The sequence below is a fragment of the Equus przewalskii genome, chromosome 25 (genome assembly GCF_037783145.1).
Source record: "Equus przewalskii isolate Varuska chromosome 25, EquPr2, whole genome shotgun sequence".
NCBI lineage: Eukaryota > Metazoa > Chordata > Mammalia > Perissodactyla > Equidae > Equus > Equus przewalskii.
In genome coordinates this window covers 12500169-12515000 of record NC_091855.1, presented here as the reverse complement: position 1 = coordinate 12515000, position 14832 = coordinate 12500169, and the positions used below count along the sequence as shown (strand labels likewise).

The 14832-nt window shown below is 40.0% G+C and overlaps 1 protein-coding gene and 1 long non-coding RNA gene across 48 annotated transcripts in view; both read right to left on the bottom strand.

Annotated features, from left to right (window-relative positions):
• The window catches only part of GPHN (gephyrin), a 564043-nt gene extending 549448 nt beyond the window's left edge, over positions 1-14595 (bottom strand). For 35 of the 47 annotated variants that reach the window (XM_070594015.1, XM_070594017.1, XM_070594019.1 and 32 more), the window contains exon 1: positions 13605-14281. In XM_070594015.1, coding sequence (XP_070450116.1) covers positions 13605-13668 — 64 coding nt within the window. In that variant the 5' untranslated portion in view covers positions 13669-14281. Of the gene's footprint in view, positions 1-13604 lie in introns of all 47 variants that reach the window. The other 12 variants (XM_070594020.1, XM_070594022.1, XM_070594030.1 and 9 more) reach the window with 4 other exon arrangements.
• LOC139079377 (uncharacterized) lies at positions 614-5385 on the bottom strand. The gene is made up of 2 exons (XR_011532966.1): positions 5262-5385; positions 614-840 (listed from the first exon to the last, which is right to left on the bottom strand). It is a non-coding gene; the product is annotated as an uncharacterized lncRNA (long non-coding RNA).
• Positions 14596-14832: the final 237 nt, after the last annotated feature.

The following is a 14832-nucleotide window of genomic DNA, read 5'->3' as shown; positions in this document are numbered from 1 at the left end:
TTTTGCTCTCCAGATCCCTGATATCACTACAATTTAAATTAAAAAAGAAAAAGATAAAACCACAAATACTTCTAAATCACTATTATTCTTCTAAGCTTTAAGGTATAAATGAGTTGTTACACTTACATGCATGTAATCTTTATTCTAAATCTTAAGCATTTTGCAATTTGAACACTCTACAGCATGTGATATTGAATGAAATAAAATTGTACATATTATGCAGTGGAAGTAACAGACATTTATTTCCATTTGCACTTGGTATGAATGTCAGTGTCTTTTCCTAGCAATTTTTCCTGTTAGAAGTAAGGAAGGTATTTCAGATCAGTAATTTTGCTGTCAGTAATAGAGCATAGATAACATGAATACAAGCAATAAGAGAATGGTAAACATGAGGTATGTTCCCGATATGGGGATTAATAAGATTTTAGAGCTGAAGATTTTCGAAAGCATCTACTCAACTTTACCTTTTACAGATAACAATATTAAACTACTAGAAAAATCCAAATATCCAATATTCTTTCCCCAAATAGAAGTAACAGAATCAAGATCAGTCTTTCTAGTCTTTGCTACCATAGATTATCTGAATAGGATAATAATATATTCAGCCAATATATTTTTTTTTTTTTAAAGATTTTATTTTTTCGTTTTTCTCCCCAAAGGCCCCCGGTACATAGTTGTATATTCTTTGTTGTGGGTCCTTCTAGCCGTGGCATGCGGGACACCGCCTCAGCGTGGTTCGATGAGCAGTGTCATGTCCGCGCCCAGGATCCGAACCAACGAAACACTGGGCCGCCTGCAGCGGAGCGCGCGAACCCAACCGCTCGGCCACGGGGCCAGCCCCTATTCAGCCAATATTTTAATATGAAAAAAAGAAAAAAGAGAGAAGTGGTAAGTGATTGGGGGAAAAAAATATATAGTATTTTAATCGTGAATTCAGAACAAAAGGATTTTCACAGTAGAGATCATTACATGAAACCATTATTTCTACAGCAAAAAAGCTAAAAGAATAAATATAAATGTCTTACACAGACTTCCAAAAGACCATTTGCAGGGGGAAAAACTATTTCCCAAAGAGGTGTTGAATAGAACTCTGGGTGTCTTGAAAAAGTGTTTCTTTCTCAAAATGTTGTAGAAATACTACACTAAATAAAGTTCAACAGGACTCACAACTGTAATATTACTCACATCTTTAATATGCTAATATGCTTTAATATACTGTGAACCTCCAAAAAGAGGGATATATTATATGGCACTTTCCAAATTTATTTCACCACATAAAAACCTGTTCATATCATACCTATTATAACATCTTGCAGAGAACTGTTGGTAGAACAAAATTCAGAAAACACTGGGAGAGATCGTTTGTAGCAAAAAAGACTAAAGACGCATAGCTGACCATAAAGTTAAAATAAAGCAACATAAAAAGGCTGTCGTAAAAGCTAGCAAAACCTTACTCTCTATTACATGTATACTACTTCTAAAAAGTCCTTAGATAACCATTCTTATGTAGAGTATGAAAAAGTGGAAGGCAATCATTGTGAGTGCTCCTGATATATAAATTAACCACTGTTGATATTAGATGGCCCTGAGCTTAACCCATTAATTCTTACATCTTAACTTGCTCCAGTTCTAATTTAGAACTAACTGCCACAGGACTATTTTCACAGAAGAAGAAGGAGAAAGAGAATATGGGACTGATGTAATAAACTATATTCTTAGGGGAAAAAAGACATTAAGACTTCAGGAAACCTCTAACAAATGAGTTGTCTGCCCAGCATACTTCTTCCCTTCTAACAGCAGAAACTTCTCTTTTGAAGGCTTCCCTTTCCACTCTCCATGTGATTCTGGTGAGGCTGCCTATTTAGTGTCCCACTTTGAAGACAGACATGTGGATACAGACCTGGCCAAAGTCCTCACACTCCTAGTCAAAATGATTGGCCCAAAGATGGACACGCAAGCCAAGTTAGGTGAAGGAGCATCATGGAATTTTATATACAAATGCCATGAGAAAGAAAATCTTTCCTCTGGACTCACTAGTTGGCAAGGGGAAAGACTGAAATTATCTATTTTTATAATCTCATAATCTACCCCTCCCCCCCAATTCTGGCTACTTTAAGGAAGTCAGCCTGCAACATACTCAGAGAAACAAACAAACCACTGAAATGGAGACTAGACTCTGTGATTACATTAATTCCCTGATTGTACTGATTGAGTCCCTAAAGTCAGTTCCTCCTCTATACTCTGTGGCTACATAAGTTAATAACTTCCCCTTTTCACTTAAACTAATTTTCAGCTGGGTATCTGTCATTTGCAATAAAAAGGTCCTAATTCACATATATAACTCAAGAAAGAGATATAGCTCAAAAGAACTTATAAAGATTAAAAAGATAATACCAGGGGCCAGCCTGGTGGCATAGTGGTTAAGTTGACGTGCTCCACTTCCATGGCCCAGGGTTCACAGATTCAGATCCCAGGCATGGATCTAGCACCATTTGTCAAGTCATGCTATGGTGGCATCCCACATAAAATAGAGGAAGATTGGCACAGATGTTAGCTCAAGACAATCTTCCTCAAGCAAAAAGAGGAAGATTGGCAACAGATGTTAGCTCAGGACCAATCTTCCTCACCAAAGAAAAAAAAGAGAGAGAGAGGAAAAAAAGATAACCAAATGAAGGTGAAAAATATTAATTACAATCATTATATCCTTTTTAGAAGGCAAGTTTTTAATTTCCACCAAAATTTTAAAATTCATATACCATTGACCCAAAAATTCAACTTATAGTAATAAATCTTATATTTAAAAAAAACTCATAGATATGCAATGATAAATGTACAATGTTATTATCTACAACATTTGTCACAGTGACAATTAGAAACTTCAATGTCTATCAAATGAAGACTGATTATATACAGCATAACCTATGACGGACTATAATAGAGCTATTAAAAAGAAAGATGTGGGGCTGGCCCCATGGCCGAGTGGTTGAGTTTGCAAGCTCCACTTCGGCAGCCCAGGGTTTCACCGGTTCGGATCCTGTGTATGGACCTAGCACCACTCATGAAGCCTTGCTGAGGCAGCAGAACTAGAACAGCCTACAACTAGAATAACTAACTATGTACTGGGGGACTGTGGGGAGAAGAAGAGAAAAAAAAAAAAAGATTGGCAACAGACGTTAGCTCAGGGCCAACCTTTAAAAAAAGAAAAAGAAAGATGTATATCTATATAAACTAACTGTTACATGCCAAGGAGTATAATGTACTGGTTAAGAGTTCACACTCGAGGAAAAGACTACATGGGTTCAATTGCAGCCTGGCCCCTTTATCAGCTTGGCCTCTTATTGCAGTAATTTGAGCAAATTACTTTATCTCTCTTACAATTTCCTCGTGTGTAAAATGGTGATACTATTATGAAGATTAAATGAAGTATAGCAGGCTCTATAACAGGCTCTAGGTAAGAATTTTACATGTGTTAAGCTCTCAGTAAGGTTAACTGACATTATTTTCACTAGTATGAAAAGATGTCCAAGATATGCTGGAGAGAGAGGGAGGTGCAGAATACTGTGTATGATTAAAGATCATAAACTCAAATGCCTGCAGGGGCAGACAGATACCATAAACAAGTTAAGTGGGAAGTGTGGGAAACTAGAGAATACACGCCCTATCTCAAGGGGACAGCCATTCTAACTATCCTCATGTGAGAAACAGGCTGCAGTGTTGCTGAATCTTAAAAAGCTAAAACTATTGGCTTATATGAAATATATCTTTTTTTAATGTTAGAAACATATTTTCTTTTCTTTTTTTTTTTAAAGATTGGCATCTGAGCTAACAACTGTTGCCAATCTTTTTTTTTTTCCTGCTTTATCTCCTCAAATCCCCCCAGTACATAGTTGTATATCTAGTCGCAGGTCATTCTAGTTATGGCATGTGGGATACTGCCTCAACGTGGCCTGACGAGCAGTGCTGTGTCTGTGCCCAGGATCCTAACCGGCGAAACCCTGGGCCGCCTCATCAGAGCATGCAAACTTAACCACTGAGCCCTGGCTGGCCGAGAAACATACTTTCTTGTAACAACACAGTTTGCGTCTAATGAAACGTGTACTGGTCAGTTATGACCAGCGGTCTGTCAATTTCCAAACTCTGATGTAATGTATGATTCCATATGTGCATATTTAAATATATGCTTGCATATAGAAGAATAAACAAAAACAAAAATCTTAGAGACTGGGGAAATAAGGTGGCGGGGCTTATTTTCACACTTTACCTTTCTGTATTGTTACCTTTTTTTTTTAAAAATGTACAAATATACTCTAATAAGTTTTTTAAACTAAAAACATAAGAATTTAGGAGGTTTTCCACTTGAAACTAAACTCAAATGTAACTTCTATTGTGTGAATATTAATTTTATCAAAGCATAATTTTTTAAATTTGCATTAGAATCAAAATGTTCAGTATTGACTCTTAATGGAAAGGGGAAAAGTGACCACATTTTTATAATGGTTTATCTTTTTTATCTCTGACAACAGTATTTACTGTATTCAATTTCTTGTTTCCAAGACAGCCAAAGTTTTTAACCTGAATTAGACTTTAAAGAATATTCATTTCAAGGGCACTGTTTTCTTAACGTTTTTTAAAAAAGAACTTCACAGTACATAGAGAATTAAAGGAAACATTTCATTTCTACTTAGCACTCAGATTGTATTTGCTCTCTTCCTTTCACAAGCTTCTGTATTTTTTTTCTTCTCTTTTTTTTAAGGAAGACTAGCCCTGAGCTAACATCCATGCCCATCTTCCTCTACTTTATACGTGGGACGCCTACCACAGCATGGCTTTTGGCCAACTGGTGCCATATCCACACCCGGGATCCGAACTGGCAAACCCCGGGCCGCCGAGAAGTAGAACCTGTAAACTTAACCGCTGGGCCATGGGCCAGCCCATGTCTGTATTTTTATTAACATTTTCAGCACCAGGAGGACACAATTAGCCATGATCTTGAAATCTCAAGATCAAGAAACAAGTAAACCCCTTTGGGTCTTGTAGTAATACCCATTCAACCTCTGATGCCCTAAACCCAAGGATGAAAATACTTATTCTTTAGACCTCACTTCAAGTCTGTGATATCATATATAATTCTTAGCAAGGTTGTTTATGTGCTTCCCAAGGATACAGTAGATTAGAAATTGGAAGGGAAAGAGCAAGTGTGTAAAGTCACAATAGAAAAGCAAATACAGGGGCCAGTCCAGTGGTACAGTGGTTAAGCTCACATGTTCTGCTTTCTTGGCCCAGGGTTCACCGGATCAGATCCCGGGTGAGGACCTACGCACTGATTGGCAAGCCATGCTGTGGCAGGCGTCCCACATATAAAGTAGAGGAAGATGGGCACAGATGTTAGCTCAGGGCCAGTCTTCCTCAGCAAAAAGAGCAGGATTGGCAGCAGATGTTAGCTCAGGTCTGATCTTCCTCAAAAAAAAAAAACTGCAATAAAAAAAAGAAAAGCAAATATAGTAGAGAACTATACTAAAACAACAGACATTCAGAATAGAATACAGAAATATAATTGCTAAGAGTACAGTCAGACCTGTGCTTGAATTCTGGCACTGCCACCAGTGTAATCCTGAGCAAGTTATCTAACCTCTCTACTTCTCAGGCAGTATAAGAGGAATAATATGTAAGGACTAAATACCATGTGCAAAGTGCTTAACACAAATAGGACATATTTATGCCTATATATAGGCCCAAAAAATGTTAGCTATAATTACTTAAATCTGACTGAAGAAAAAATAATTAAATTACATTCAATATCTTCTATCTTAGAAAAAAAGAAATGTGAAATGGTTTAAAAATTTGTGCCAAAAATGGCTTGATGTGAAAACAGTTTTGGTGCTTATACTTAAGTTATCTACATCAAAAATAAAACATAGAAGCATTTTATTCCTTGAAATGCAACAGAAATGAAGAATAAATTTGTCAATATACAACTTAACTAAATATTGTGTACACGTTAGTACTAAACTATAAGCTCCAAGAGGTTAAGTACTTATGTCTGTCTCATTCACTAGTGTATCCCTCACGTTAGCATAGTAAGTGTTGAATATTGAATATATTATTTCTTTTCTTCCTCACATTAATTCTAGAAGAGAAGCGAATTACCCCCATTCAAAGCTAAAGAAACTGAGGTAAAATGTGGTTAAGTGTCTTGAAAGTGGTAGAAAAAGTAGAACTTTTGATTCCTATTTTACACTATTTTGCTATTTTGCCCATCAGAATTAACCTTCAACATAACAGCATTTTCAGAATTTCTTTTACCCGTAATTTCAAATTTCCATTTTTTAAGATGACATTTTTAAAGATTACTCTAAAATACTCCTCATACAGACTATGCCCATCAAATAAGAAGCAATACAGTAAATTTGATAGTATATCTCAAATACACATTATTAATATTATCCTATTACCAATAATAAATATACAGAGAAATACTAAACGCCACTCTATCTACCCTGAACTATCTTTTTAATAATAATAGTGAAATTCTGGTTTACCTAAATGTTTCTGGGTAGCTGCTTCCTAAGCTACTATATAAATGTGCCACCCAATTCTTTTTAATAAACATCTTCTATGCAATTACTTCATTAACAGGTGTGATAACAAAGGGCACAAAAGAAGAACAGGATCACCTGTTTCAAGAACTTTAAAATCTACTTTGGATAGGATGTTTATACGTGGAGCTGTTAGCAAACTGTTCCAAAACAACATATGGAAAGGAAAGGAGGTAAAGATTGACTAACATACTCCAAGTTAGACATACATAGTAGGCATTTTCACATACATTATCTCACTTCTTTCAACTCTGTGAAGGAAGTATTGCCACCTTCATTTTTGAGAAAGAAACTGAAATTCAGAGAGGTGAAATGACTTCCCAAAATAAAGAGCAAATAAGGCTCTGAAATTCAAGTCTGCTTGACTCCGAAGTCCTCTTCTTTTTAAAACTACACCTTGCAGCCTCTCAAATGGACATGATTACAGGGTATAGACAATATCTATAAACACTGTAGGAAAACAAAGAAAGATATCATGGTAGAGAATAATTCCTAGGAAAGAATTTGTTGAGGAAGTGAGGCTTGAGCTGAGTCTGAAACTAAGTGTAAGACTGAAACTACTGGTAACAGAATGAGGCTTAACGCCAAAAATTTCTTTAAAAAAAAGTGACTATTTTTCCTTTAGTTTATACTGACAGGACCTAATCTCTAAAATGTTTATCTTTTCTTCCATTTCTTATTCTCTTGCATTTTTTATGCATAATCTACTCCTCCCCCATAATCATTCCCATTATAAAGACAAAAAAATTAACTAAGCCTGATATGTTTCTCTTTCTATCTAGTCAAGATGCTGAAGGACAGAAACATACATTGCCATGAGAACTTAAGTGATATTAGAGAATGATTCCTTCATGTTAGTGGTGAGAAACGGTGAGAGAGAAAAAGAGTTAAACAATATTGCTCAAGGTTACAAAACTTTATGGCTAGACTAGCATTAGAAAATGGGTCTTCTAGTGTTCTTTCTTTCTTTTTTTTTTTTTTGAGAAATACTGGCCCTGAGCTAACATCTGCCACCAATCCTCCTCTTTTTGCTGAGGAAGACTGCCCTGGGCTAACATCCATGCCCATCTTCCTCTACTTTATATGTGGGACTCCTGCCACAGAATGGCTTGCCAAGCAGTGCGTAGGTCCTCACCTGGTATCTGATCCAGCAAACCCCAGGCTGCCGAAGCAGAATATGCAAACTCAACCACTGTGCCACCAGGCCAGCCCACAGTGTTCTTTCTATGACCCAGTGTTCCTTAAATTTTTTTCACCAAAGTACCAATAACAGAAAAGAATGATGAAAGCTAGTTATATAATGGGTTCACTTGAAATTTCTTTGAAGTTTGTGATTTTATCTTAAAAGTTTATGCAAATTCTACACTCTGAGCCTAATTTACTTACACTTATCTTAATATTAAAGTGGTTTAAATTACATACTCTCAAGTAAAATTGATACTTCAATTTTGTTCCCACAGCTTAGATTCTAAGGCTTAGAATCCTTAGGGCATCCCTTGACACAATGTCATCTGCCCCAATTTGAGAAGCAGGGCACAAATTGCATAACGCTCCTTTCACCAGGCGTCATTTCCTTGCTTTTTTATTTTTCAAATTAGTAAATTTTTTTAAAGCATGGTAAATTTAATTCCCTTCTTTCAAAATGAACACTTAGTGGCAAAACTACTGTAAAAGTTGTTAAAATTGTTTATTCTAGTTACAAAATTTAAGAAGTGCTACTTAGTTAAAATTAACTAAATTTGCTTATGAACTCATTAAACAACCTGGACAGAACTGTTACATGACAATACTTTATTAGACATTGGCTTTTGGGGAGGTTGCTCAAAAATTAAGTAAGATTGCATGCTATTCATATTAATTACAGTCTCAATTACTTTTAAGCAGGTTAAATAATCTTTTCTCCTTCCTTGGTATTTATCTTCTCTGCCCAGGTGTGAAGGAAGAAATCCCTGTGGTTTTATTACTTTCTTTTTTATGATCTCTTTTCTTAACATCTCAAACTCCAAATATGCTTCATTGTTCTTCAATCCTATTTATAGGAGCAAAGTATAGATTTTATCTATTTTACTCACTGTTTCAAAAAAGCACCTTATTCAATTTAACCAGGAATCACCTATAACAGTAAAAACAGACTCTTATTCATCATTACTTCCCCAATAACATACTGCTGATTCTCTACCATATACCTCAGTTAGTCAAATAGTCATGTGTGTTTTTAATATAGTTAAAACTCAATTTATAACAACCTATGTATGAATAGTCTATGAAGTCTTTGGCCAGTGATGATAGTATTAAGTGTATTCATTAGAAATTTATTGATTTCCTACTTTAACTAAACATTTAATTCTCTAATATATTGCTTCCGACCAAAAATTCATGAAAGAATGACCTAGTTTGAGGAATAGGTTTCTTTCTAACATCATGTAGATCAATACCGGTATGTTTGCCAGAACAGACAATTCCACGTGGTAGGATTTAGTTTTGTTTGCAATAGTGATTTGCCTGCTTAATGACAACATCTATTCTCAAAATAAAGATATATTTATATATCCTTATCAATAAGGGGGCTTTTCAGAAAATAATGTTGACAGTTATAATGTATGAGAATAAGCTTGAGGAACGAAAAAATAAATGCTTGAACAATTCCAGAGTTATATGATTATCATCTCCTTGCCTTAGAACTTCGTTATTTAATATTCTGAATGACTTTATTTATGAATGACAAATATTCCCTACATTAGTAACTAATAGTTTGATGTTCTAGTTTACAATTAGTCTTTTATCTCTACTATCTAGTCTTATATTTGTTCTACTATCTCTTGCTGGTTACAAATTTACAACTTAGTGCAATAAAAATGTATATTACTAGAGCAGAAATATGATTTGAAAATGCCCTTTCCTAAAAATTTGCATCTTTTTCTCATCCATCCCACTGTTAGTGAAAAAACATTTTTTTTTTTGAAGAAGAAGAAGATCAGCCCTGAGCTAACATCTGCCAATCCTCCTCTTTTTGCTGAGGAAGACTGGCCCTGAGCTAACATCCGTGCCCATCTTCCTCTACCTTTTTTATATGTGGGATGCCTACCACAGCATGGCTTGATGAGTGGTGCCATGTCCGCACCCGGGATCCGAACCGGCAGACCCCAAGGCCACCAAAGCGGAAGGTGCCAACTTAACCGCTGCACCACCTGGCCGGCCCCTGTTAGTGAAAATTTAGGTAACAGATAAGATAACAGATAACAGGTAGCTAAGTGCTTTGGTACCAAACATTAGCAGTGGAAAATTAATATGATATTAAATAGCCAATGAAACAAAATCTATCTTATTCTATATTACATACATACATGTATTCATTATTTTCCCGATATTTCTGTGGAGCTTTTATAGTGGTAGAACTAGTGTGCTCGCTAAATAAACAGCTTCTTTAGAAATGGAAAAAAGTAGGTGAAAACTGACACCTCTGAAATATAGTGAGACTGCTATGTAATTGTGAAGAGTGACTACAAGTGTAACTACTACTAAGGCTATCAAAGAAAAAAAATCCTACATCTGCCCCACATCTTGTTTCTAGTTTCAAAGCAGCAGATACTTGTTTGCCTTGTGTTATTAATCATCACATTATTTTTAGTTTCTGTTATAAATAGCAATAGAAGTAGAGAACATTAGAAAAAGATATATTTAAAACTAGATCTTAGGTCACCAAAAACCATATAACCTTCATTTCTGGCAAATCAACGTAAGATAGTTACTAATAAAGATATTGTTCTTAGAGATGGACAATAATGTTCAACATAACATGTTTCCATGATAAACTATTTTTATATACATAACTGTTTCCAATTTTCCTGATAAAAAATTAGTATAACTAAAATATCCATGTTACATTAATTATCATAATCTGATTTCCAAGTCTTAAATGATTCAAGATAGTCAAGCAAAAAAAGAAATGCCATTACTAAATATTTTCCTTTCTACCATTATTTGTTCAAAATTCTAATAGTTAATTCACTTGATAAGAAGTCTCCATAGACTGAATACCATATTTGCCAAATTCATAGCTGAGATGAGGATTACAAAAACATACACAAGATGAAAAGTTTCAAAGTATAAATATTATCTTTCAACAAATAATCAAAAATGTCAAAAAGAAGTCAAAGACTGTAAAATGTGTTCATGGGTAGACAACACTTTCCACCACCTCTATAAAAGAGATTTAGATAAAATACTTAAAATCACTATTATGAAGCACACAAGGATATTTTATAAAACAAGCCCAACACCTTTAAGAGAGGCACAAATTATAACTCATAAAATCAGTTTTAAGTGTGGCCTCAACTCAATTTTCTTAAGTATGAAATCATAGCACTTAAATTCAGTAAAGAATAATTTTACATAATAAAACTGCAGCACTTGAAGTTCTACAAGACAAAACTGCACACACAGTTTCATTTTTGTAGGGGTTTTTTTTTTGCGCAAAATTACATGGACTGTCAAGACCACAAATATTAGCTATCTGTAATAAAATCCACTATTTGCAGACTGCAGGCTGGTGCCCCTTCCTCTGATTCTTCCCCCTTTCCAGCCTCCACCATAGTAGACAATATTTGTATCAATAACTTTTCAAGAAAAAAACCTTACTTATTTCCAAGTTTACATATCCATTTTATCATCAAATCCTATTGTCCTCTGTTACCACTTCTCCCAAACTTGCAACTTCCTTTTCATCCCTTCAGCTACATTCTTATTCCTTACCCTAGACTTACTCCTAAACTACTGTGCCTCATTCTCATGAGACAGCTTCTCCAGATTATCTTTAATTTCACTGCCAAAGTTATCCTCTCACCTTGACATTTTGCCTCTGCCACTTATCGATCCCACCTCAGCTTTTCAAGGCCTTTGCTTTACGTTTTTATTCTGCTCAAGAGTCTCATCCTCAACAACATATTCATTTATAAGGTTGCCAGTGACTTTGAACTTGCCTTAAAAATGCCAGTTTCTTTAATTTCTGGTAAATGTACTAAATTCTCTCTTCAGATAACCACATTTACTCCTAATCCAGCTGAATATGGAATTCCTTTTACATTTAGCCCCCAAACACGAGTATTTACTTAGTTTTAACACAATAATTACATACATTGTTTCTGTAGCTGTTTGCATAATCCTTGTTATCACTATCCGACTGTACGGATACAGATAAGGGCTGCATCTTTCAAAGCATTCTGTAGAACACCTATCTATTTGACCCAGATAAGATAATTCACTAAATAAAACTATTAGGGAAAGCTTAAATAAACAAAAAAAAACCTCTTATGATTTAACTTTAAAACATCTATGACCTTTCATTTCCATGCACAGCTGACATACTTTGGCTTTCATTAAGCTTCACTCTTACTACTCTACTAATTTTCAAACCACGGCTACAATTTCAAGTGCAAGTTGATGGCTGATATGGGGTATACACTTTTACATCCCCCGATTAGATTCTTTGAAAATCAGCAATGCCAACTCTAAGAATTCTGAGATATAACTGAATCTTCGCAAGACAACAGTTTCAGCACCAAAAGAAGAGAACAGAGCATCTTCTGATTTGGGGGTTCCCTTCCCTGCAACTGGTTTAGACTAGTTTCTGTACCCCAGGGTCTGTGGATTAGCAAAATTCAATAAATCACCATTAACATCTGGAAAGACTACCAGGGAAAGGCAACCCGTTTACTTAAAAGAGGAAGCGGTATCTCCCCGGATAACTCCTTTTCATACAATTCGGCAGCCAAATTAAGCTTTGCACTCAGTAACTACCTACAGAGATTTTTTTCTACCTAAGAAAAGCAAGTCTCATTCAATTTAGTCCCTTCTCGAGCGCCGTCTCAACCCATCAATTTGAAAAGGGGAAAAAAATTAAACAGAAGTGGTGGGGGGAGACACGAGGATTCCCGTCTACCTCGCTTCTTTTTCCGAAATCACATCAGTAACTTGGATTTCCTTCACTCCGAACTAAGCCCTCAGATGCCAAATATAGTTCTTTAACCCTTTCCTCGCTACTCAATTACACATAAACGTTGCCAAGTACAGAACCACAGCAGAGACCCCTACAAATCGGCTTAACATTCATCTCGGAAGTCATGCCCTGCAGCAACTGCCTATCGGCAAACTGAGGAATATTACACAAATGCAACGCAACGGAATCAGACATGCAGAGCACACACGGCTTCCGCGAGGGAGGGAAACGAGACCCGGGAAAGTGCGCTCCTCGCAAGCCTCGGGACCATCCGGAGGGGGGTTCCCAGAAGGGAGGGGGACAGAGGAGCCCGAGTGGGGGAATCCTTCCCTCTCAAGTCCAAAAGGCTGGATCCCTGGCAGCAGGCTGCAGTCTGTCACTCTAAGGAAAGGAAGATGCAGGCAGAGGGCCCTTTGCTGGGGAAGGTGGAATGCACTTTCCGAGGTCCGGGTGCAAGCCGATCCCCCACCTCCCGGGGGAGACGAGGGGTGTCCCATGGGCGGCTAAGGGGATGCCTGGCTAGCGAGGAGCAGCCGGGAGCGGAGCAGAGTTTCGCCGGATGGACACCTGCGTTGAGTCCGGCCAATGCCCGGGGCAAGCACAGATAGGGCGGCGCGGGGGGGAGTGGGATTCCACCTCTCGGACGGGCACCAGCCGAGGAAGCGCGCGGGCCGCCGAGGGCTTCAGACTGCGGAGCCGGGATCCCGCCGCCTGCGCCGGCAGCAGGAGCCCCGCAGCGCCAGCCGCACCGGCCCCTCGGTCCCCGGGGTCCAGAGACTTCGGCTACGAAGGCACCGGGGCCTGACATCCCATGGAGCCGGCCCCAGCTCCCGGGGTCTCCGCGGGAACACCCCAACCTCCAGCAGCTTTCGGCGGTTGTAAAACGCCCTCCCCCGTCCCCTCCTCAGCCTTCCCTCCTCCCGGGGCCGCAGAGAAGGGTCACCACAGGCGAGAAGCCTGAGGTAAGTCGGCGACAGCGGCCGCGGCGGTCCCGGATCTCCTTCCCCAGTTACCTGTGAGGACTCCGACGCGGATTTGATGGTCGTGGTTAGTGAGGATCATTCCCTCGGTCGCCATGTTTCCCAGCGCAGTCACCGCACTGACAAGAGCCGGGAGAAGCCGGAGCCCGGAGCGCGCGGGCCGGGAGCGCGCTCGCCTCGGAGAGCGCGAGAGCGCCCGGGGAGCGCGAGGCGAGCGGGACAGGGGGGCGGGCGGCCGGGCGCTCGGAGGCCTGAGCCGGGAGAGGCCGGGCCGGGAGTGCGCGAGTCCGCGGGAGGGGGTGGAGTCAGGGCGCGCGACCCCGAGTCCCGGTCGGAGGCAGAGAGCTGCTAGGAGTGGACGCGGAGGCTGCACCAGGAGAGCGCGCGGGGGCGGCTGAGGGAGGCTGGAGAGACGCGGCTGCTCTGCGGAGCAGGGGACCCAGGACGGCTAGACGGCAGGAGCCTGCGGGGAAAGGAGAGCACACGTTCCGGCGGCTGCGGGGGCGGGCTCAGGAAGGGGCGGAGCCACTCCGCGAGGCGTGGAACTCGTGGAGAGTGAGAGGAGTGCGAGCTCGGTTGCGGAGTACGGGCAGCGCCGAGGAGCCCGCCCAGTCCGAGGAGGGCCGAAGAACGCTGCTGGGCGCGCGAGTAGCGTCCGATTGGCCGAGAGAACGGGGAACGGGCGCGCGCGAGACCCGAACGCAGCCTCCGCCAGGCCCAGACAGAAGCAATCCCCTGCCGAGCCGGGCTTCTCGTCGGTCGTCGGCGCCTTGGGCCGGCTCTCGAGGCCGGCGAGCCGCTCTCCGAGGGGACGAGAGGAGGGCTCAGTGTACGTAGCCTCTCCTCGCAGCTTTCAGGAGCGGCCGGCCGACCCCCTGCAGGTGCCATGGGACCTGGAGGTAGCTTAGAAAGCTGTGTGGGTGGCAGCAGCGCGGGTGCTGTGACAGCGAGGCCGCCGTGGGCGAAGAAGGAGGCATCCTGTCCGGCTTCGTCTTCCCGATTGTTTCCTCGGTCGGCTCGCCCTGCCGGAGGGTTTCCGCCCCTCCGGTGCTTCGGGATCCCTTCTCCAAGTCTGTACCTACCTGACCGTCTTCACAAGAGAAGCTGGGAGGCTGCGGCACAGCGTCTTGAGTGGAGAAATATGATTTCTCTTTTTCCCGCTGTCCCGTGATTTTGTGGCCTTACGCTTCATCGCCACGGTCTCTGCTTTTAGATGAAAAATACTGATCTTAAGGAATGAGAAGAACGTGTTTCTCCCACC